The 24,478-nt window shown below is 39.1% G+C and overlaps 1 protein-coding gene and 1 long non-coding RNA gene across 4 annotated transcripts in view; one reads left to right on the top strand and one right to left on the bottom strand.

Annotated features, from left to right (window-relative positions):
• LOC114883269 overlaps positions 1-24,478 on the top strand; it is a 408,662-nt gene that overhangs the window by 382,306 nt on the left and 1,878 nt on the right. The window contains exon 4 of the long non-coding RNA XR_003790522.1: positions 14,136-14,355. This is a non-coding gene — a long non-coding RNA (uncharacterized LOC114883269). The remainder of the gene's footprint in view (positions 1-14,135; positions 14,356-24,478) is intronic.
• The window catches only part of BICC1 (BicC family RNA binding protein 1), a 300,393-nt gene continuing 290,042 nt past the window's right edge, over positions 14,128-24,478 (bottom strand). Inside the window, exons 19-22 of one of the 3 annotated variants that reach the window (XM_029200883.1) lie at positions 23,231-23,391; positions 20,438-20,537; positions 17,373-17,451; positions 14,128-14,404 (exon numbers count right to left, since the gene is read on the bottom strand). In XM_029200883.1, coding sequence (XP_029056716.1) covers positions 17,396-17,451; positions 20,438-20,537; positions 23,231-23,391 — 317 coding nt within the window. In that variant the 3' untranslated portion in view covers positions 14,128-14,404; positions 17,373-17,395. The remainder of the gene's footprint in view (positions 14,405-17,372; positions 17,452-20,437; positions 20,538-23,230; positions 23,392-24,478) is intronic. The other 2 variants (XM_029200882.1, XM_029200881.1) reach the window with 2 other exon arrangements.

Genomic DNA, 24,478 nt, shown 5'->3' with positions numbered 1-24,478 from the left:
CTGTCTTGGATAATGTTCCATGTGCACTTGAAAAGAAAGTTCATTCTGCTGCTTTTGGATGGAAAGCTCTATAAATATCAATTACGTCCATCTGGTCTAATGTGTTATTTAAGGCCAGTGTTTCCTTATTAATTTTCTGTCTGGGTGATCTCTTCATTGATGTAAGTGGGGTGTTAAAGTCTCCTACTATTATTGTGTTACTGTCAACTTCTCCTTTTATGTCTGTTAATATTCCCTTATATATTTAGATGCTCCTATGTTGGGTGTAAATATATTTACAATTGTTATATTTTCTTCTTGGACTGATCACTTAATCATTATGTAGTGTCCTTCTTTGTTTCTTGTAATAGTCTTTATTTTGAAGTCTATTTTGTCTAATATAAGTATTTTCACTCCAACTTTTTTTTTTTTTTTTTTTTGCGGTACATGGGCCTCTCACCATTGTGGCCTCTCCCGTTGCGGAGCACAGCCTCCGGACGTGCAGGCCCAGCGGCCATGGCTCACAGGCCCAGCTGCTCCGTGGCATGTGGGATCTTCCTGGACCGGGGCACAAACCTGTGTCCCCTGCATCGGCAGGCAGACTGTCAACCACTGCGCCACCAGGGAAGCCCTCCAACTTTCTTTTGATTTCCACTTGCATGAAATACCTTTTGCCATCCCCTCACTTTCACTTTGTGTGTTTCTCTCTGAAGTGAGTCTCTTGTAGGCAGCATATATACAGGTCTTATTTTTTAATCCATTCAGCCATTCTGTGTCTTTTGATTAGCGCATTTAGTCCATTTACTGTTAAGGTAATTATTGCTATGTATGTTCTTATTTTGTTACTTGTTTGGAAACTGTTTTATAGATCTTTTTTCCCTTTCTTCTTCTTTTGTTCTCTTGTGATTTAATGACTATTTTTAGTGTTAAGTTTGGATTCCGTTTTCTTTTTGTCTGTGTATATCTATGGTAGATTTTTGGTTTGTGGTTACCATGAGGTTTTTATATAGAAATCTACATATATACATTATTGTTTTAAGTTGCTGATCTCTTATTTTCAAATGCATTTTAAAATCCCTGCATTTTACTCTCCTCCCCTCATTACTGCCACAACTAGAAACAAGAAAATTACAAATGAAAAGCTCATTGGTAAAGGCAAACATACAGTAAAGGAGGAAATTATCCATGCAAAAAGCTAGTAGGAAGGTTAAAAGACCAAAGTACTAAAGTCATCTATATCCACAATAAGCAGTTAAGAGACACACAAAACAATTGGGAGGTTTACTTTTGGAATTAACTTCTAAATGTTACTGTATTTTTCCGGTTTTATTGATATGTAATTGACATATCACTGAATAAGTTTAAGATGTACAGCATAATGGTTTAACTTTCATATATTGTGAAACGATTACTGCAGTAAGTTTGTGTAGCAGCCATCATCTTTATATAGATACAATAGAAAGAAAAAGAAAAAAAATTTTATTTCCTTGTGAAGAGAACTTGGGATTTACTCTGCTAACAGCTTTCCTATCATACAGCAGTGTTAACTAAAGTCATCATGTTGTGCATTATATTGCTAGTACTTATTTATCTTATAACTGAAAGTTTGTATCTTTTAACCACCTTCCTCCAAATTCCTCTCCCCTACCCACTGCCTCTGACAATCAATCTCTTTTTCTGAGTTTTTTTTTTTAATTGGATTCTACATGTGAGATCATACTGCATTTGTTGTTCTTCATTTGACTTATTTCACTTAGCAAGATCAATCCATGTTGTTGCAAATGACATGACATGCAAATGACATGACAGGATTTTCTCATTTTTATGGCTGAACAATATTCCATTGTATATATTTACTACAACTTCTTAATCCATTCATCCATTGATGGACCCCTAGGTTGCTTTCATGCCCTGGCTATTGTAAATAATATTGCTGCTATGAACATGGCGGTGCAGGTACCTTTTCAAGTTAGCATCTTTGTTTCTTTCAGATATATTTCCAGAAGTGGAATTGTTGGATCATATGGTAGTTTTATTTGTAATACTTTGAGAATCCTCTATACTGTTTTCCACAGTGGCCATACTAGTTTACAGTCCTACCCAGAATGTTCAAGGATTCCCTTTTCTCCACATTCTTGCCACATTTGTTTTCTCTTGTCTTTTTCATTATGGCCATTCTAACAGTCATGAGGTGATATCTCATTGTGTTTTGTTTTGTTTTGTTTTGTTTGTGGTACGCGGGCCTCTCAGTGTTGTGGCCTCTCCCATTGCGGAGCACAGGCTCCAGACGCACAGGCTCAGCGGCCATGGTTCACGGACCCAGCCACTCCATGGCATGTGGGATCTTCCTGGACCGAGGCACGAACCCGTGTCCCCTGCATTGGCAGGCGGACCCTCAACCACTGCGCCACCAGGGAAGCCCCCCTCATTGTGGTTTTGATTGTCATTTCCCTAACGACTAGTGATGTTAAGTGTCCTTTCCTGTATGTGTTGGCCATTCCTGTATCTTCTTTGGAAAAATGTCTGTTCAGGTCTTTTACCCTATTTTAATTGAATTATTTGGTGTTTTTTTTTTTTTTCGCTGTTGAGTTGTATGAGTTCTTTATATATTTTAGATATTAACTTCTTATCAGATATATGGATTACAAATACCTTTTCTCATTCCTAGGTGATCTTTTCACTTTGTTGATTGTTTCTTTTGCTCTGCAGAAGCATTTTAGTTTCATGTAGTCCCATTTTTTAATTTTTGCCTTTATTGCTTGGACTCTAGGAATCATAGCAAAAAATCATTGCCAAGATGCGTGTCAAGGAGTTTTTATCCTGGATTTTTTTCTGGGAGTTTTATGGTTTTAGTTTCAGTTCTTACATTTAAGTCCTAATCCATTCTGAGTTAATTTTTGTGAGTGGTGTAAGACAGGGGTCTAGTTAAATTCTTTTACATGTGAATGTCCAATTTTCTGAGGATCATCTATTAAAGAGACAACCTTTTCTCCATTGAGTATTGTTGGCTCCATTTTCAAATGTTGGTTGGCCATATATATTTTGGTTTATTTATGAGCTATCAGTTCTGTTCCATTGATTCCTCTGTTTTTATCCAAAACCATATTGTTTTGATTACTATAGCTTTAGAGTATAGCTTGAAATCAAGAAGAGTGATGCCTCCTGTTTTGTTCTTCTTTCTCAGGATTGCTTTGGCTATTTGGAGTCTTTGTAGTCCTATGTAAAATTTAGGATTGTTTTTCCTACTTCTGTAAAATGGAATTGGAATGCCATTGGAATCTTGATAGGGGTTACACTGAATCTATAGATGGTTGGCAGTAGTTATGAACATTTGAATAATATGAGTTCTTCTAATCCATGAACGTAGTGTACCTATCCATCTTCAATTTCTTTCATCAATATCTTCTAATTCTCAGAGTAGAGATCTTTGACCTCCTACTTTAAGTTTATTCCTAAGTATTTTACTGTTTTTGATTGCTATTGTAAATGAGATCAACTTCTTTATTTCTTTTTCAGACAATTTGTTATTAATATATAGAAATACAAAATTAACCTATAAAAATAGCATCTTGCAGCTTTACTGAATTCATTGATTAGGCATAACAGTTTTTTGGTAGGGTCTTCAGGATTTTCTACATATAAAATCATGTCATCTGCAGAGACAGACAATTTTACTCCATTTAACAACTTTGATGACTTTTATTTCTTTTTCTTGCCTGATGTTCTGGCTAGGATTTCCCATACTATGTTGAATAGGAGTGGTGAGGGTGGGCACCCTTGTCTTCTTTCTGATCTTAGAGAAAAAGCTTTTATTCTTTCTCCACTGAGTATGATATTAGCTGTGGACTTATCACATGTGGGCTTTATTATGTTCAGGTATGTTTCTTTCATACCTAATTTGTTAAGACTTTTTATAATGAAAAGATGTTGAGTTTATCAAATGCTTTTTCTGCATCTATTGAGATGATCATATAGTTTTTTTCCCTTTCATTTTATTCATGTGATATATCACATTGATCAGTTTACATATTTTGAATAATCCTTGCATCCAGGGATAAATTCCACTTGACCATGGTGAGTGATAGTTTTAATGTGCTGCTAAATTTGGTTTGCTTGTATGTTACTGAGCATTTTTGCATCTATATTGATCAGAGATATTAGTCAGTAGTTTTCTTTTCTGATAGTGTCTTTTTCTGTTTGGGTATCAGGTAATGCTGGCCTTGTGAAATGAGTTTGGCCATGTTCCCTCCTCTTCAACATTGTGGATAGTTTGAAAAGGATAAATATTAGTTCTTCTTTAAGTGTTTGGTAGAGTTCCCCTGTGAAGCCATCTGGTCCTAGACTTTTATTTGGGGCGGGGGGTGGGGGAATGACTACTAGTTCAATTTCATTACTAGTGATTGGTCTGTTCAGATTTTCTATTTCTTCCTGATTCAGTCTTGGAGTATTTTATGTTTCTAGGAATTTATCCATTTGTCCTAGGTTGTCCACTCTGTTGGCATATAATTGTTTGTAGTATTCTCTTATGATTGTATTTCTGTGATATAAGTTGTAACTTCTCCTCTTTCATTTCTAATTTTATTTATTTGGGACTTCTCTCTTCTTGATGAGTCTGGGTAAAGGTTTGTGTATTTTGTTTATCTTTTAAAAACCAGTTCTTAGTTTTATTGATCTTTTCTATTGTATTTTAGTCTCTATTTATTTCTGCCCTGGTATTTATTATTTCCTTCCTTCTACTAACTTTGGGCTTTGTTTGTTCTTTTTTTTCTAATTCCTTTAGATGTAAAATTAGGTAATTTATTTGATATTTTTCTTGTTTTTCTGAGATTGGCCTGTATCACTATGAACTTCCCTCTTAGAGCTGCTTAGATTTTGGAAATTCATGTTTCTATTTTCATTCATGTCAAGGTATGTTTTTATTTCCTCTGATTTTTTTTGTTGACCCATTTGTTTATTAGTTGCATGTTATTTCGTCTCAACATGTTTGTGTTTTTTCCAGTTTTCTTCCTATAATTAATTGTAAGTTTCATACTGCTGTGGGCAGAAAAGATGCTTGATATGATTTCAGTCTTAAATTTTTGAGACTTGTTTTGTGGCCTAGCCTGTGATCTGTTCTGGAGAATGCTCCATGTGCATTTGAAAAGAAGGTGCATTCTGCTGTTTTTGGATGTAATGTTCTCTCTCTCTCTAAATATATAAATATAATAAATAAATAAATATATAGAAGGTCCATCTGATCTAATGTGTCATTAAAAGCCACTGTTTCCTTATTGATTTTCTTTCCAGATGATCTATCCATTGATGTAAGTGGAGTGTTGAAGTCGTCTGCTACTATTGTACTACTATAAATTTTTCCCTTTATGTCTGCTAATATTGGCTTTATATACTTAAATGCTCTTATATTATGTGCATATATGTTAACCAGTGTTATATTTTCTTATTGGGTTGACCCCTTTATTATTTGTCTCTTGTCATAGTCTTTGTTTTAAAGTCTATTTTGTCTGATATGAGTATTACTACCACAGATTTCATTTCCATTTGCATAGAATATCTTTTTCTATTTCTTCACTTTCTGTCTGTGTGTCTTTAGCTCTGAAGTGAGTCTCTTATAGGCAGCATATAGATGGGTCTTGTTTTTTTTCATCCATTTACCCACTCTGTATCTTTTGATTGGGGCATTTAGTTCATTTATATTTAAAGTGATTATTGATAGGTATATACGTATTGCCATTTTGTTACTTATTTTCTAGTTGTTCTTCTCTGTCCTTTTCTTCTTTTAGTCTCTTCCCTTGTGGTTTGATGGTTTTCTTTAGTGCTATGTTTGAGTTCCTTTCTCTTTGTTTTTTGTGTATCTGTTATAGGTTTTTGGTTTGTGATTACCACGTGGTCCATATATATAGACATATATATGTTTATTTTAAGCTGTTGTATAAGTTTGAACACACTCTATAAGCTCTACATTTTTTTACACCCCTGCAAATATGCTTTTGACATCATATTTTACATTTTATTTTGTGTATTCCTTAACTGTTTATTGTAGTTATGGTAGATTTTACAACTTTTTTCTTTTACCTTCCAACTAGATTTGTAAGTGGTTGATCCACTGCCTTTACTATATGTTTGCCTTTACCAGTGAGATTTTTTTTCTTTCATATATTTTCTTATTTCTAGTTATGCCTTTTCTTTTCACGTAAAGAAGATCCTTTAACATTTTTGTAAGCCTGGTTTAGTGGCAATGAACTCTCAGTTTTTACTTTCTGGGAAAAAAGTTTTTCTTTTTTTCTTATTTCTCCATTAATTCTGAATGATAACTTTGCTGAGTAGAGTATCCTTGGTTGTAGGTTTTCTCCTTTGAGCACTTTAAATACATTATGCCACTCCCTTCTGGCCTGCAAAGTATCTGCCGAAAAATCAGCTGATAGCTTTATGGGACTGTAAGTATGTAAGTCCTTATTTTTCTCTTACTGCCTTTAAAATTCTCTTTAACTTTTGCCATTTTAATTATGATATGCCTTGGTGTGGCTCTCTTTGGGTTCATGTTGTTTGGAAATCTCTGTGCTTCCTGGATCTAGATATCTATTCCCTTCCCCAGGTTAGTGAAGTTTTCAGCCACTATTTCATCAAATACATCTTCTGCCCCTTTCTTTCTCTCCTTCTGGAACCTCTATAATGCTACTGTTAGTATGTTTGGTGCTGTCCCATAGGTCCCTTAAACTATTCTCGTTTTTATTTTTATTTTTTGAATACCCAAAATAGTTTTATTTTAAACATTTACCAAATTTAAGTTTTGCTAACTTCTGATACACAGACATGTAAATCTACATGACTGCTTACATATGCATATATAAATACATACATAATTCACATCTATGATAATATTTTGAGCTTTACCTATGAAATTAATTTCAATTGGGGTCAAATATTTCATCTTGCAAGAAAGCTAATTTGTTCATGAAAATCTTGAATCCACCCAAGGTAAGGAATAGAATCCCGGGTAGGACTGGGATATGGGAGTGGGGTGATCAGACATGCCACTAGCCCATACAGGGTGTATTGGTGATAATTAGAGAAAGGAGCCACATCATCAGGGCAGACACGGCCATGCACCAATAAACTCAGCTTGGTGAGTGGAGCAGGACTTCAGCTCCCATTCCCTGACGCAGCTGGATGCCTTGCACTGGGTGCAACCAGCATGTAGGTGGCAGTCCTAGAGGGACGGCTCAGTGATGGTGCAAGCAGAAGATGGTGTTCTGGCCACCCTTGTACAGCTCCATTCCTTGCTAGACTGATTTAATTTGTCTGGAGGAGGTTGGTCGGGTAGGGATCTTTTCTTCTCACCACTTCTGATGATTTAGCTGAAGGAGATCTCTCCAACTGAAAAAGTCCATTTTTCAGGTTCAAGTGTGCAGATGGCCATGCAGCCTCCAAGTGGGCTTTCATGGTTTAATCTTAGGAAATAGCCCAGTGTTGATTCTTGATTCCTTAAAAAATATATGCTGTCAATCTGGCTGTAGATGAGCTTTGCAATTTCCCAACGCCTCAGCTCAGCCACCTCGTGCCCGGGGTTGTACGGAGGGGCTGCGTGAGGAGCGAGGAGCCAGGCGGGGAGCCACCGGGCCGCGCCTCAGTCCCAGGCGGGCCGGCCGGGGGACCAGGGCCATGCACGCCTCCACCCGGACGGCACAGCCAAGCTGGCTGTGCGGCGTCCCACGCCCTCCAGGCTGGCTCCGAGGACTCCTATTCTCGTTTTTAAAAATTCTTTTTTCTTTTTGCCATTGTGATTGGCTGATTTCCACTATTCTTTCTTCCAAATCACCTGTGCATTCTTCTCTCTTATCTAATCTGCTGTTGACTCCCTGTAGTGTATTTTTATTTCACTGATTATATTCTTCAGCTCTGACTGGCTCTTTTCTATATTTTCTAATTTTTTGAAGTTATTGCCGTATTCTCCATTTTTCTCCCAAGATCAGTAAGCATTTTTATGACCACTGATTCGAACTCTTTATCAGGTAAATCACTTATCTCTGATTCATTAGGGGGGGTTGTGGAGTTCTATCATGTTCTTTCATTTGTAACACATCCTCTGTCTTCTCATTTTGTTTGACTTTCTGTGTTTATGAATTAGATGAAACAGTTACTCTACCAATCTTGAAAGCATGTCCTTGTGTAGGAGCACCCTTATGCAGACTGCATGTGTCTTCTGGCTTTGGCAGGAGGACTGGAGCTGAAGTGGTCATGGGCCAGGGCTCCTCCCAGGGCATGCCAGGGCAGCCACCTTGGTGGGTGGGTCAGGGGGCGGGGGCGGCTGGGGCCAGAGCCTGGTGCAAGCCAGGGCTTCTCCCAGGTTACACTGGGAGCCACCACCTAGATGGGTGTGGGGAACACTGGAGCCCAGCACGGACCAGGACTTCTCCTGTGGTGCACCAAGGGCTACTGCCTTGGTGGGTAGGAGGGACTGGAGCTGGAGCTCAGAACAGGCTGAGGGGCACGCTATCTTAGCAGGCTGGCTAGAGTGCCAGGTGCTTTTCAATCTGTTGCCTCTATGCTGGGACTCAGAGCAAGTAACGCCTTTAAGAGCAAGTTTTGGTTTCTTCTTGTCCTCTGGCTCTCCTGGTTGCAAGCCTCACTGGTTTTCAGAATTAGTTAAGGGGGCTCATATTCCCAGTTCTGGTCCCTAGGGCTAAGGTGCTCTATTTGGGGTTTGAACCCCTCATTTCTTAGGGAGGACTTCCAAGTTTGTGATATCCCCTTCTGCTTGTGGGTCACCCATTGGGGTGTTGGTCCTGACTAGATTGCATCTGTGCCCCTCCTACCTGTCTCGATGGGTTTTTCCTTTATATCCTTAATTGTACAAGAGATGTTCTGCAAGCCTTCAGGTTGCTCTCAGAGAAAGTTGTTGTATACGTGGTCATAGTTTGGGTGTGTCCATGGGAGGAGTTGAGCTCAGAATCTTCCTACTCTGCCATCCTGCCTCTCTCTCATTCTTTTTGCTCCTGTGACTAGATAAGGTCCTATCTTCCAGGTTGCTGATTCTTTGTCTGCATGGTCAAGTGGGCTTTTGAAGCTCTCTATTGAACTATCAATTCATTTATTCTGTTTTTCAGCCCTAGGATTTCCATTTTGAGTTTTTTTGTTTGGTTTTGGTTTTGTTTGTTGTTTTGCTTTTGTTATTCGTTTCTATTTCTTTGTTAAATTTATTTGGTTCATGTGTTACTTTCTTAATTCCACTGAGTTGCCTGTTTTCTTGTAGTTCAGTAACTTCTTTAAGAGGATTATTCTGAATTCTTTGCCTGACATTTAATAGTGCTCCATTTTTTTAGGATCCTTTATTAGTGCCCTATTAATTTCCTTGCATAGTGTCATATTTACATGATGTTTTATGGTCCTTGATTTCTTACACTGGTATATTTGAATAAGTGGTCTCCTCCTCCAGACTTTGCTGGTTCACCTTGGCAGAGAAAATTTTTCACCAGTCAGCTCAGTTGGGTTTCCAGGCGTGTCTGCTGGTAACATCCTTGGGCAGGTGGGGAGCTGCTAAGGGTCTATTTTAGGGCAAGACAACTGTTTGAGCTCTAAGGTCAGGGTGAGGTATGTGCCCCTAGCTGAGAATAGCTGGATAGGCTGCTGCTTGGTTCCCTGCCCAAGGGAGGCTATAGGATGTGCTCCACATTTGCTTGGATTCTATGGTGATGCTTGTTAAGTGGTCATGACTGGCTTCTTTAGTCAGCAGTAGGTAGGGCTATGTATTAGCTTGCCTTGCAGGACTGCAGGACAGGACCCAGGGGCTGCACAGCTTGTTGTTTGGGGACCTGAAATCAGGCAAGAGTGTAAAATGAGTATCTTGGTCAGGCAAGGCCACCAGTTTTGCTCTGCAGATGGGAAAAGCCATGGATTGTGCTCATGGGTTTTAAGTGACACTGGAAGCAGAGCTATTGGAGCGGCTACGCAGTGTGCTCTGGTTAGGCTCCCCGATCAGGAAGCCTGAAGGAGCTATGAATGCAATTATGAATTCATTTCCCTTCCCCAGTGCAGTGGGAGAAGCAACTCCAAGACCACGATAAGTCTCTTTGTTTGTGGTGGTGACTGAAGCCAATCCATGCCCCAAGTTCCCTGGCCAAAGAGGGCCACTTGCTTTGCCCTGGAGGTCAGCTCTGCCTGCCTGCCTCTCAGCTTGCGCATAACTGGGTATGCAGCAGCTTCCAGGTGTTCTGCCAGCCCTTCCTGTCAGATGGGGTGGGGACTCACAATCCACAGAGGGTGAGGCTATGGCTCAGCTCCCTTGCCTGGGTGTGGGCAGACCAGGCTCCAGGGCCTGAAAAACTCCTCATTTGAGCACTTGAATCAGGCAGACCTGCACTCCTCTAAGTTCCCTGGTCAGACTGTGCTACCGTCTTGGTTCTGCCGATAAGCAAAGCCGCTGCTTGGGACTACTACTTGGGCACTGCAGGTAGGAACTCACACTGCCAAGATCCGAGGGCTGGTTGTTGCAAGCCCCTTCTTAGTGGTGTCTTATCCATGAACAGTTGCTGGTTTTTCTTTTAGTTAGGGGAAGTGAAGTCAGGAATGACCTGTCACCATCTTGGTGACATCATTCTCTATGATTGCATTCTTGGAGTATCCTCAGGGGTAGCAACCTCATGTTCTTTCAAGGTAAATCTCATTTCTGAATACTGCAGAGTCACTGGGAGTCAAATCTAGGAAGTGATGGGTCATCATACAAAGCTGTGTCATAACCCTTTTGGCTTACACACTCCTTTCAAGAATGTGATTAAATCTATGAAACCTAGAAAAAGGAGAAAGGGAGGCTGTGAATAATATTTTGCATTGAAAGCATAGGCCTGTTTCTATGAGATGGGTACTTTAAACCATTTTGTCAAAAACCAGATTTCTAGACAGCACTCAAGAGCTCCCTTGGCATGCTGTAAATGCAAGGAGGCCTGTGTTGAAGGGTAGGGTATTCCATCCTTCATTCCCTCTTCATCAGTTCCATCTTTCCCCAGTTTGAATGTAGGCTTAGGGAGAACAAGGGTTTATGTTTCATTTACTAGAGTTCCTAGAACAGGGCCTAGTACTAAGCCCTCATTTAAGTATTTATATAATGAATGAATGAGTGAATTGATGAATAATATTGGGTTCACAAGTAATATTTCAGTTATCAAAAGAACTATTTGCTAGAAACAATTTTTAAGAACCACCAGCATAGGTAATTCAAGTGGAGATAACTCTGGGAGCATGATGGGTAGAGGGCTAGGGTTTCTTTGAGATTTAGACAAATCTCAGGATTAAAAGTATAGTGCCAATTCCATGTAAGAATAAGTTCAGATACAATCTCAGAGCAAGGCACAGTAACCATGCAGTGTGATAGCACGGTCAGCCTCTGAAATGCGAACCTGGGTCAAGAAACCCTGCATCACTTTAGCAAGGAGCTCCTTTGCTTATGGATGAGGTCGTCAAAGCAGTCATAGACTTGAGTCTTTATTAAAAAAAAGAATGAACAAGAATAAAACCTGTTCCATAATCTTACTCTTTTTCTATATACGTGTGGGTGGCCACAGAAACAATGATTGATTACTGGTCCTGGATTCTCTGGCTAAAATGAAGTGCCTTAGCTTCAGGTTGAAAATGAGGACTGTCAACGCAAGACAACAGGACAGGGAGTGCATATATAATTCTACTGCAGAAATGTCTTTCAATTCTGCTGAAAATATTTTTTAAAAAGCTAGAAACAAAGACACATTTCATCTAGCAAGGGCAATACAAAGGGGTTATATAAATTTATTTTTCATATAACACTTGATTAGTTTAGAAAAACATTCCCATTTTCAATGTTTAATTCCATCTCTCATTTAAAAAAAAATCACTAAAAGGACAAAAACCCACACAAAAATACAATCTGTATCTGCTCTATATTTACAGATAACCGGTCACTACTAAGGCACAGACTGATTAAAAACATTTATTCAAATAATCCAAATATTTTGTGCACCATATAACACTGACAGCACCGTATACTGTAGTGTCATAATCCCTTCATTGCATCAAGAGAAAGTGAGAAAAGTGATTTCCAGTGTTTTTTATTTACTTTTTTAGCCACACTATTTAATCTGGTTTAATTGGGACAGTTTTCCCTTTGGCATAATATCAAAGCACTGTTCATAAAACCTATATCAACTCAATACTGCAAATCATTCCATCTTCCTCCTGTTGCAAATGCATGGTAGACAGCTGGGGGGGAAAGACTCCAAATGATTATTTTTTATTTGGGGAGGAGGTCTTATTAAAGAAATGATAAATTTAGAGCACTGAGTTGTTGCACAGGAAACAGATCTGGAATTCTTACTCTACTGCTGAGTGTGTAGCATGCTGTGTTCATATAGCCATATAAGGCAGGGAGCTCCATGTGATGACCTGCATACATGTGACATACACGCAGGATCATTCCACTGTACTTGTGAAGGGAGCGATTTAGTTCTACATCCATAAGCACATACAGTTCTGTTTGGGAACAGGCATCTCCTTAGTGCTGTTATAATTGATAATAATTTTATGACAGGCCCATTATCTATGCCTTCACGGTAACCAATACTTTTTTTTTTTTAAGTGAAAATTTTTCGGTGTGCAAAATTTCTCTCCGATTCTTGTTCTTACTTTAATGATAAGACTTAACCATGGAAAAAATCAGACAAGTATTTCTGATCCCACATTTGTATGAAAGTCCCCAATTGTTGTGTATGAATCTAATGCCTTCTGTGGAGAGCACGTGACAGTGGTTTATGTCCATGTAGAAAGTCTCGAATACTGAACATAAATAAGTCATTACAGTACAGGTAAGTCACCACATGTCCTATGGGAAAGTTTTCCAACAAATTAATACACTTGGAAATAATATTGCTTTGAAGAAAGAGAGGCACTTAGTGATTGTCTTCATGGATTGAAAACCCTTCATAAATCCATAATAAGATGTCTGAAAAGACCTAGGAAACAATGTTGCCTGATTTCTTGGACTTTCACAGTATCAAGATTGTAACAACGAGTTTAGCCACTTACAAAATAGTCTTTTATTTTTCCTCCTTCAGAACTCTGCTGTCTTTGTAAACTGTCACCCTGGAGACTTAAATAAAGCCTTTCCATTCTCAACAAACCCAAGTCTACTTCAAGCAGACAGATATGGTTTTAGGCAAGTCCTGTGACCACATGGAGCACAGCTAATGTGTACATAAGGACAGTGATGTATTTCTCCTCCTCATGGCAACAGTGCTGTCTTGTCAGATGATTATTTATCTTTTTTAAATAAAGTGACAATCTAGGGCTCCAGTTATTGAATGCCGTCCATTCTCTACCATAAATCTCTAGTAGATATCAATTTAATCAGTTATGTACGGTATGCTTATAATATCTAAAAATAAAAGTTTGATATAAATAAGTGTCCTTTAGTGGCAGTATACTAAAAATAGCCCTTTGCCTTCAGACAACCATTAAAAACATTTTAGCAATAAAGGCAGCAGCTAAATATGATGACTGCAAAGGGTTAATATTGCAAAGTCCATTTGGTGTTTCTTTGCTCGCACCTGTTACAGTGAACTAGGTTCATTGCTAAGTGTTTCTAGGATGCTGACATACATGAACAGAACTGGTCCATAACCAAGTGGAGTCACTTACATTTCCCAAAGTCACAGACTATTCTGCACAAAAACTAATAATCCAGTACCACTATGTCAAATAAAAATTTAACGCAGTCTGATTTGTACCAATACATCAGGTGACAGAAACGAGAGAAAGAGAGATAATTTCCACAGGACAAGAAGTAAGAAAGTGTAAAGTGCTGAAAGACCTCAATAATTATTTTAAAGCAGTACCAGAAAATCCCACTTTGATTATTTTTTTTTTAAAAATCCCCAAATACCAAAACAAAATAAGCAAACAAACAAACAAAATTAACTTCTGTGTTTTCTGGCATCCCAGATGTCAACTCAGCCTTCATGTTAAGTAAAAAAATCAGTGCATATGTTATTATATAGGTAAATAAAAACAAGAAATAAAGCCCTACCCTCATATTGCAAATTCTGTCCAGTTGCCGTTAGGAAAAAAAAAAAAGTAATCCTCATGTGGCATTCTGTATGATGATATAAGAGCATCATCATCTCTCTCTTTGGCAGAAAGTTCAGGTGCGAATAAGATGCTTTGGTCCTGATACCAGACACCCGAGTGCTGAGGACGGTGTGCAGTGAAGGCTGTTCACAGATCTCCTGCGTCCGACTTGACAGAGTTGGCGGGCGTGTGCCTGGACGGTACCGCTACCAGCGGCCACTGACACTAGCAATGTCTGAGTGATACTGACGGGGTAGCCTCCCACTTGCTCCGCCTTCCAGGAAAGAGGTGCGTGTATTTGGCGGTTCAAAGAGCTTTCTTCGGTTTTTATTTAGTTCTACAGAGAGAGAGAGAGAGAGAGAGAGAGAATCAGCACGTGGCAGTAGAGCTCAGCTCAGAAAATGGTGATGTGGTAGGTTCTGGGGGGAAAGTCAAGTAGGTAGCAAAAGGAAAACCTTTAAGTTGACCGTCAAGACATTTTTAAAATGCTAGAAAGTCTGATATGAAAGGTAGCCATTTGTAGCTGAGAGAACCAAGGACAGCAAATCATTTTTACTGCAGTTCGTAAAGTATCTGGGGACTACATCCTCAGAACACTCTCAAGTCCAAATACACAAAATAGTTTCACCGATCCCAAATGTCATTTCAGAGGCAAAGGGAAAGGCACCATCAAAGCTGGTGAAAGGCATATGAGAGGATGTACTACCAGTGATACAGAAAATTATTATAGCTCATTAAACTCATCCATGTCAAACACAGTGATCATTAAATTATTTAAGTCGACATGAAAAGAGGATCCCACTTCTAAACACCAGAATACTGGAAAAGCACACTGATCTGTTAATCCACAGCCCCGGGTACAAGGGAGACGCAAGAGGGAAGAGATACGGGGATATACGTATATGTATAGCTGATTCACTTTGTTATAAACCAGAAACTAACACACCATTGTAAAGCAATTATACTCCAATAAAGATGATAAAATAAACATCCACAGCCCCGTGGCTCCACTGACTCATGATGACTACGCTCCTTGAGTCAGAAAGGGTTATATGAGGAAGCATATCGCATCAGCAGGAGGTTTCTTTGAATAAAAAATCAACTTAGTAAACACAGCAACAGTTAAGGAAATTAATACAATTGAAAACAACCAATATGTGAATCCAAATTTTCAGGGAAAAACAAAGATCCTCGATTTTCATTTTAAACAAACCAGAGTACTGGTTGTTTCATTTATGTCTTTTCCCAACTAAAAATTATTAACCAGAAAGGTGAAAGATGGAAGCAGCCCACCTTGTTTATGACTATGCAATACCCCATCCTCCCCTCCATACACACATTCACAGATTCTCAAGTCAACTGATGTGATTATTACTAACGAACTCATACAAGTAAACAGAATTGTCAGACTCTAGAAAGCAGCGTTTCTGATAGCCACCAAACGCAAATATAGTTGACCTTCGAATAGCGCGGATTTGAACTGAGTGGGTCTACTTATACGTGGATATTTTTCAATAGTAAATACTACAGTATTACACAGTTGGTGGAATCTGCAGATGCAGAGGAACTGTGGATACAAAGGGTGACTATAAGTTACATGGGGGTTAACTCCTGTGTGGTTCAAGGGTCAACTGTATCTTCAACCTTATTCAATCTCAAGTAGACAGAATATATAGTTGATGCGTTTAAAGCTGTTGTCTTTTTCTCTGGGAGGGTAGTGAAGCAAGTGATTCAGCACCTTTAATTATCTGCATGGAACTCAGGACTTTTTCAACCATACACACACACAACCCCATTCTGAGCTCTGAGATTACACAGCAAGCTATGGCCTGCTACAGTAATGCTAAGGACGAGAACTGAGGCTCAGGCAGGTTGCAGTGGGTCGTAGGTGGCCAGGGACAGCCATATGGCCAGATGTACTCCTGTCTCCCAAGTGCTAGAAGCGGGATCAATACCCTTAACATTTTACCCCACTGCTTTCCAAAATGTAACTGTCTGCCCTATAGGGGTGACGCATGAGTGAAGACACCTCTTTTCTGTTCACATTTAAGTCTTAGGGGAGAAGAGAACCAACAGTAATTTATTAGAGCCTATTATACGACAAGCACTTTACATTCGTTGTGTCCTATTTAAGTCCTCCTTAAGGGGTAGATAATATTACCATCCTCCATTTTATAGATAAGGAACCTGAGTTTTAAAAATAGACGAAGTAACTTGCCCACATGCCTGTTGAGTAGATAAGGAACCTGAGTTTCAAAAATAGACGAAGTAACTTGCCCACATGCCTGTTAAGTAGATAAGGAACCTGAGTTTTAAAAATAGACGAAGTAACTTGCCCACATGCCTGTTAAGTAGATAAGGAACCTGAGTTTTAAAAATAGACGAAGTAACTTGCCCACATGCCTGTTAAGTGACAGAGTTGAAACCCTGCCTGCCTGATGCAAAGGTCTACGCTATGGGCTTCAGTGGTCCATCCATTGGGCGGAGATCAACCGAGGTATCAGGAATACAAATTTGAGAAATTGGTAGTTTCAGGTATGTAGATAACAGAGCTTTCCTTAATATTTTATATGGATATCAAATTTACTTTTTAAATAGATAAAGCTTAGAAACTCTGAAGAAGCAAGGAAGATATTACAAGCAAAAGACACATGCAGGCATGCGTATAGATGGCTATTGTTTCAAGTTCCTGAAGAAACGCAGTAGCAATGACACTCCTATCACATGTATCTTGTTTAAAAAACAAACACATAAAATTCAGAGATCAAGACAGAATTGAATATATTTAAAGGCAAATTTATAGGAGAGTTGAGAATTAAATGAATCCCCTTAAACACAGCCTGGGAAAGTTTTATCACCTTCAAATGAGGAGAATTTCTTTGGCCTCCGTTTTCTCATGGGGAAATAACCCATGAATCAGGAGGACATTCCCACACTATAGAGAAGGAGAAGAAAGGAGTAAGTCAAACACCATTCTCCATGAGCACATGAAAACAGTCGGCCCACTGAAGACAAAAATTTTTAACAGACATTGAAAACTTCATTCTGAAAATTCACATGAGCTAGATTTTTGAGAGGACAAATGATCATGAAGAAATTCAGCCACTCCCTAAAGATGTAATTTCTAAGAGTACATATATAGAGATATTCCAAGTGTGAAGCACAGAGATAAAAGTCTTTAAGATTATCAAGGATCAAGTCCTACTGAAGAGACTTTAGTTCTTGTTGTTTTTTAAATTAGAAAGCAAACTCCCTCTTCTGATTTTTTTCAGTAAGCCTAAGGGATAGTTTGAGAAAATACCAACCTTTTTCTTTGAAATTCCAAGGTTCACACAATCCTGGCAGCTCTCAGGATCTTGTTGCGGATCTGAACAGAGTCACAAACTAAAAGAATAGGTCAGGAAATGTTAGATCTACCTGAGGCTGTGGCGGAAAGCCTGTCAACAGGATGCTAAACTTCCTTTCACTGAGTCCCTGTACATTTAGTTAACCAATCACTAAAATACTCAGAGAGAAATCCATGAATTTTCAAAAAATCGTGGATTTGAAAAAAAGATGAAATTTTTTCTCTGATTCATTCCTATCAGAGATAAATCTCATCTCCTCCTAGAACATTAAAATAAATGTCTTCTGGCCCAAGATTAAAAGCAAACCAAAACCTTATACTGAAAGAACAACTCTGATTTTAAGTTAAAAATCTACAAAATTTTAAAAAGTAGTTTGAGCAAACTCTGTATCTAACCAAACTATGTAACCACAAGACAAACCTAAGTCAAGGCTGACCTGATATCCTGCCTCTATCTGGAAATGAAGTATTCTGAGACTTTAAATGAATGTCTTTGTTATCAGAGGAATTGAACTGGAAAAAGAAGTTTTTGATGAAGGGTTTCTCAATAAAAACTTATTCCTTGCAGAGAAAATGATTTACCAAGTTCAAACAAATGCACTTCAACAAAGTAAGGCAAAATCATCCTTAAATAATCAAATACTTCCCACTGTACAGAGCATTCATAAGACATCTTATTCAAAGTCTCTAATTCCCTTTAAAAGCAAGAGGACCTGTGAACCTCACTGAGAGAGGCAGTCTATAGAAATAGGATGTAACCTCAAAAGAACACATTGAAGATGATGATTAGAGAAAACATTCTTTTAAACGAGGACTCAAAACCCCTCCCGTTTTTGCACTCTACTCTCCAAAACCCACCTAGAATATATCACCAATGTATCCCAGAGTAAAAGTACTGAAGATCCACTTGGAATCTATGAAAATATTTAGAGATATCTGCTTGTTGCTGGAAGCTTTAGAGAGTTTGGAATTGGGTTGGTACACAAAGAAAAGACTTAATTTTCATTGTACTGTCACGGATATTCCACAAATCTCTAGTGAAAGATTATGGAGTTCTGAAACATACACTTCTGTGGTGTAAGTGTGCGGCCCCATAGACATATTTTAACAGTATAGACATGGTGATTGAGTTAATAAAATTTCAAGTAGTATATCAATTCCATTTTCAAATTAATAAAATAATGTAAAAATATATAAAGTTAATTTGGATCCAGAAGTAACCCTCTGAGACTGAGCTTTAGGGTAAAGAAGTTGAAAACTATCCTACTGCCACAGATAGTAAAAAAAAAAAAAAAAAAAAAGAAAGAACAATAATAATACATATCATTAAAACTGTAGGTTATTTTCACTGTGCCTGATGATATACCACATGGAAGGACAGATTTTAGAAATGGAACGTGACCTTACACAATCATCTACTCCAATCCACCTTCACAGTTAAGAAACCACAACCAAAAGAGGTTTGCAAACTCACCCAAGGGTACATGACTTGGAGAGGCAAATCTCAGATCTCCTTATGTGAATATAGTGTTCTTTCCACTATAACCAAGCTGATCTGATGAGTGAACAGGAAGCAGTGGCTGCCCTGTGGAGCACCATCAATGCAGCCGCTTGGGTATATAGGGTGGAGGAAGACTTCTCAAACTGATGGGTGCAGGACTCCATACAGAAGCCTAACGGGCTGCTCAATGGCTGAATTTCTGCACCTATTTCAAGGCTACTCTGCTTATATCTGCTTCAGATATATAGGATTTCCTGTGGGGAGGTGGGCGGCGCTGATCAGCTGCTATAAAATAATGCAAGCGCAATCTGCTGCTGAAAGAAAACGGAAAACCACCGAGGCTTTTAGTTTGATGGTTCAATCAGCGAACGCTGTTTAGAAAGGGCTTTCACTGGCTGGATGCCACTGCTGGCCGCATAAAAGCATAGCCTACAAATTCAGTGTTTTGAAAAGCAACGTCATTTTCTCACCACACCTGACGTTTGGCTCTGTCTTTCTGAGAGACTGGCACACATATAAAACTGGCATTCATGAACTTGATCAGAAAGACTTCAGAAAGTAACCTCGTTTTTCTGCCCCCCAGATTCCTTCCTCATATTTCTCTAAACACCTTTTCGAGGTACATTGTTATGTATTCGCCAACTCATCATCTGCCCATTCCTTCCACGGGGGAGGCACCTAGTAAGTACGTATAGAGCATTTTCTTAGAACATATGCAAAAGATGCACAAAGGCGGTGGTCTGGGAGACAGACCTTCAGACTTTCCTTCATTCTGGGACTACTTTTACGATACTACCCTCTTCTGTGACTCACAAATTCTATTAAAACTTGGGGGTAGGGCTTCCCTGGTGGCACAGTGGTTGAGAGTCCGCCTGCCGATGCAGGGGACGCGGGTTCGTGCCCTGGTCTGGGAAGATCCCACATGCCGTGGAGCGGCTGGGCCCGTGAGCCATGGCCGCTGAGCCTGCGCGTCCGGAGCCTGTGCTCCGCAACGGGAGAGGCCACAACAGTGAGAGGCCCGCGTACCGCCAAAAAAAAAAAAAAAAAAAAAAAACTTGGGGTAAAGTTAAAAAGCATTGAGACAAGAAATACCAATTCTCTTTTTCTCTGGTGCAATGATCTCAGCTGCTATGCAGGAACACGTGCATTTAAAGCGTGACAGCCAGTCCAGAATAATTATTCATGAACGCAATGATCATTGCTTAATACAACCGCAAAATGGAGAATTAAACTGCTCCCTCATCCCCACGTTCTGCAAAGGGCAGTTTTGGTTAGATCTTTCCGAAGAGATCTGTTTTAAGGAAAGACGCTGTCAAGGCAGGTTTTTAGGCAATGCCTTGACGAAGCAGTGGGCGTGTTCTTGGCATTTGTCACACTGTTAGTGGGAAACACTCTGAAACCACAACCCCAAAGCTGCCAGGTAGTAAGCAAGGGGTTGATGGGCAGAACCAGCCCCACTGGCTGGAGACCAACGGCAGAGGTTCTTCAGACTTTAAAATATGGACAAGAACATTTCTATTCACCTGAGATTGCAAGCAGCATTTTCCTCCTGGCACCGAAAGTTGTAATTCCCAGCTCCTTCAGATCCTGATCTGTGAGAGTGAGGAATGTCTGAAGATCGATCTGTGGGTGAACAAGTCATCTTTAATCAATATATTAAGTATCTTTCTTCTTCAGTATAAATTCTACTCATTGCTACCCTTATTTTATTTATTAATTACGCTCTGCCTACTTTCAAAAAAGAATGGTGGGGACAATACAAACCTAAGGGACAAGAATTAAGTAATAAAGGTGGTAAAATGAAAGTGATGATTCTAGCAGAAGACTTAATCTAAGCCAGTGATTTACTGCAATGGAGATACAAACTTAGGCATCCTAAGGTCTTAGCATCCTGGCAGCCAGGGCAAAAAGGGAAACAGAAATTGCACAGTTTTGTGATCTGATGAAAGGAAGAATACATACTTGTCCAGAAGAGAGAAAATAATTCTTAGTTTTAGATTCTGACTTGGTTAAGTATATCTCCATAAAAAGAGACTGAATAATACCATAAACGGTATCTTCCATTGTGTTCTACATAAAAATGATAGCAGAATTCACAGTCTACCTCAGACCCATGACTCACTTTGCTTAACCCAGCAGACTATCTCTGAAAGTGGCATACATGCAGTATTTCTAGCAACAGTGTAAATGTACTTCCTGGCAACAATGTGTGGAGGGGAAGTAGCCCAAGAATCCCACCGTTCCTTGTGAAGACTGTGTGAGGAACAGAAAGGCAATGGGCTCTGAAGCCAGAGAGACCTGGGTTCAGGTTCTGACTCTGCCATTACTAGTTGTGGGCACTGAGAGTTAACAATCCTATATACCTCACAGGGTTGTTTTGGGCCTCAAATATGACCTTAGATATAATGCAATGTGCTCACCGAAGGGGTAAAATAGTTGGCAGCTATAGCTAGTAATAATGAATACAGACATATCATCTGTGAAAGTTGCTAAATAAATCTTCATCCTGGTTACAATATATTAAATCTCACAAGGTTACTTAATGGGGGATTCTTGTTAAGTCATATCTGTAAATGAGAAAATATCCTACATAAAGGGAATAGTACCAAATTTCAACAAACCTGAAAACAGTAAAATATACTTTTTATTCAAATTATATAGAAATTAATTTGATATTTTCTGTTTTGATTTTGAAGGTTACAGCCAGATCTTGAAAAACCTTTTCATTTACCATTTATCACAAATCTAGAGCTATGTTTTTTAGAAATTCTGTCCAGTGGAGACTATTTCAGGGATCCTCAAACTCTTTTTAAAGGGCCAGAGAATAACTATTTTAGGGTTAGTGGGCATCCTGTCTCTGTTGCAACTACTCAACTCTGCTGGTTTAGCTTGAAAGCAACCACAGGCAATATGAGGCAATTGAGTTAGTGTGGCTGTGTTCCAAGGAAACTTTATTTACAAAATTAGGCAGCAGGTCTGCAGGCTGCAGTTCACTGACCCCTGCTCCAGTTAATATTAGATGAAGCCAGTCTGACTTTATATTATCACGTTGTCTTCCTTTTTGAAGTAACTAGATAAGAAGTACCCATAATAAATTTCTATGCTTCTTCAAATAGGAAACAGAGATTTAAAGCAAACCCAGAATATCACTGAATAACATCTAGTCACTTACTTCTAAAACCTTCTGTGCATGAGCCAGTTAAAATACCTCAGCCCTGAGCTTCTCAATCAGCCACCTGCATCTAACCAGGAAGACTAAATAAGTAAATGCAGTTCTTTAATGCACTGATGATGAACGTATTATTCAACTTAGAAAATCCTTGGTTACATGAACACTAATTTAGGTTTAGGGAAAAGAAAACAAAATCATTGTCCTAAAGTCCAAAATACACATGACAACGATTTTTCTTGGTGTTAAAGAAAAAAAAGTTCAGCAATTAATTAAGTTATGGGCAATACATTAGATTTATGATATAAAGTGCCTTATAATAAAAATCTTAGCTTATTTACTGACTGATGCATGCCAGGGAATTACTGGCATGTAATCTAACATGAAATGAAGCCCAACTAGCATGAAACTTGGACCATGTCAGGACTTGAAAAGCAGATACATTTAGAGAACTATTCTAACTTTCTGTTGCCTTGAGTTAGCTGTGCCCTGGTAATATGACAACACAATTAGAAAGAACCACACTTAGGGGCTCTCTTCTTTATGCCAGTACGTCACAGCCACGGCTGATCAGTCTGGCCAAAATCCATGGTAGGGATGTTTCAGAAGACATCTTAGTTCTGCCTCAGTTCAGGCAAAACCCAAACAGTAAATTAATGAATAAGTTAACATGTATAAAAAGTGCATTATCTTCTGTGAGAACTTCAGTAACACGATTAGGATGGTGTCACAAACAACCATAGTTATTTATCTCAGACGCTGTTATTTACTCTTGAGTGCCACAAATAAAAATAAGAACAGATGAAAGAGTAAAATCTGATTAAATATAGAGTTGTTGCTGACCTTAGGGAATTTGTGAATCAAAAGTTCCTATAAATCAAGGCACTCATTAGGTCTTTTAGCTAAAACTGATGAAGGTGTTTTTGCAAACACAGCTTCCTACATTTCTGCGAGCCTGTGTTTACCAGCTGCACTAAGTAAGAAATAAGATGGCGACAATTTCCTTGGCAGCAAAAATAAGCTATGAGACTGGAATAAATGCTCAGCGAAAACACAGTCATAGGTAAATGAGTGATTTCCTTCTAGAAGTCATCATACACACAACCAAAACAAAGATGCCTGGGAAGATAAATAAATAACTACCGACCTCTTGTTGCTGGAAGACGTCTGTGTATTTGCCCAGGCCCAGTTTGCTGAAGAGCTCAGGGAGGTCAGAGCCTTTGAAAGAGCTGTTCAGGTTACAGCCATTGCTTCCTGTCAGCGAGGAAATGCAGTCCATGTAGTTGCTACTGCTGAGATAGTGCTCCGCTGAAAGGCAGAGGAAAGACAGGCCTGAAGTGTAAGTGCCCAGGGAGAGCATGGTTTAATTAAAAGTTTTAATCACTCAGATAGTTCAGATTCAGCGTTTTGGGCTGAACAGACCAGTAACTGCAGAAATGCAGCAGTCCTTTACTGAAACACCGGCTTTTCACTAAGGAAATGCTGGTTACGGCTTTCAGGGAGGCTCTCGCCATTTGAAAGGTTACACTTGGGAGGGAGCAATTCGGCAATAGGGCCTCCGTCGTTAATAATCATTAAGCATATTCTCCCTGAGCATTCAGGAACATTGGCTCTTCACAACTGATTTGATGTTAATTAAACGAGGAAGTGGAAGCAGGACCCCTAGGACACAATAAAGGTAAGGAAAGTTACAGGCTCCTTTTAGATGCAGGCTGGCCCTCTGTATCCACACTTGTGCTTTTCTGTGGTCAAATAAATACTACGATATTATCACATATAAATCTCATTTCCCTCAAACATAATTGGGCAGTGAGTTCATGAAATAGAGAGCTTCCAAAATTAAGAGTAACATATGAATGAAAAGAATGATGCTGGAGTTCCTGGATTTAACTTACAACAAAAACAAATCCATCTCCTGGGGGAAATTCTAAGACAGCCATGCCGAGCTTTGCCTTGGCTCTGCTACTGATCTGGTGGGCGAAGATTTCTCCATGTTGTCTGTGGTTCTCAGATCCAAGGACGTGCACAGCTGGGTGACAGACTAGTGAGCCACACCAAGTACTTGACCAAATATTCAAACACTCTTCAGGAGCTGCTTTGGAGAATCTAGCAGAGTTATGCAGCCATTCCTACCACCCTGACCAACAACTGACTCTCATCCATGTGGAAATTCTATTCTCTTATACTAAAGGTGCAGCTTCAGGGGTATTCCCAGATTGATGAGGGCAAAGGACACTCACCTAGGTATCAGATCCATCTAATCTCCTCTGGGATCAGTGCATTCAGCAAATCTAAGAATTTTGTTCTGCATTGCACTGGGTGCCACTAATCACTTTCTCTGGTTGTTTTCCTCTCGCAATTGAGAAATCCTATATATGTTTCAACTGGAAGGAAT

This window comes from Monodon monoceros, unplaced genomic scaffold, assembly GCF_005190385.1.
Source record: "Monodon monoceros isolate NGI ecotype Baffin Bay Population unplaced genomic scaffold, NGI_Narwhal_1 Super_Scaffold_4, whole genome shotgun sequence".
In the NCBI taxonomy this organism is placed as follows: Eukaryota; Metazoa; Chordata; class Mammalia; order Artiodactyla; family Monodontidae; genus Monodon; species Monodon monoceros.
Note: the sequence above shows the minus strand (reverse complement) of the source record. Positions and strands in the feature narration are given on the sequence as shown.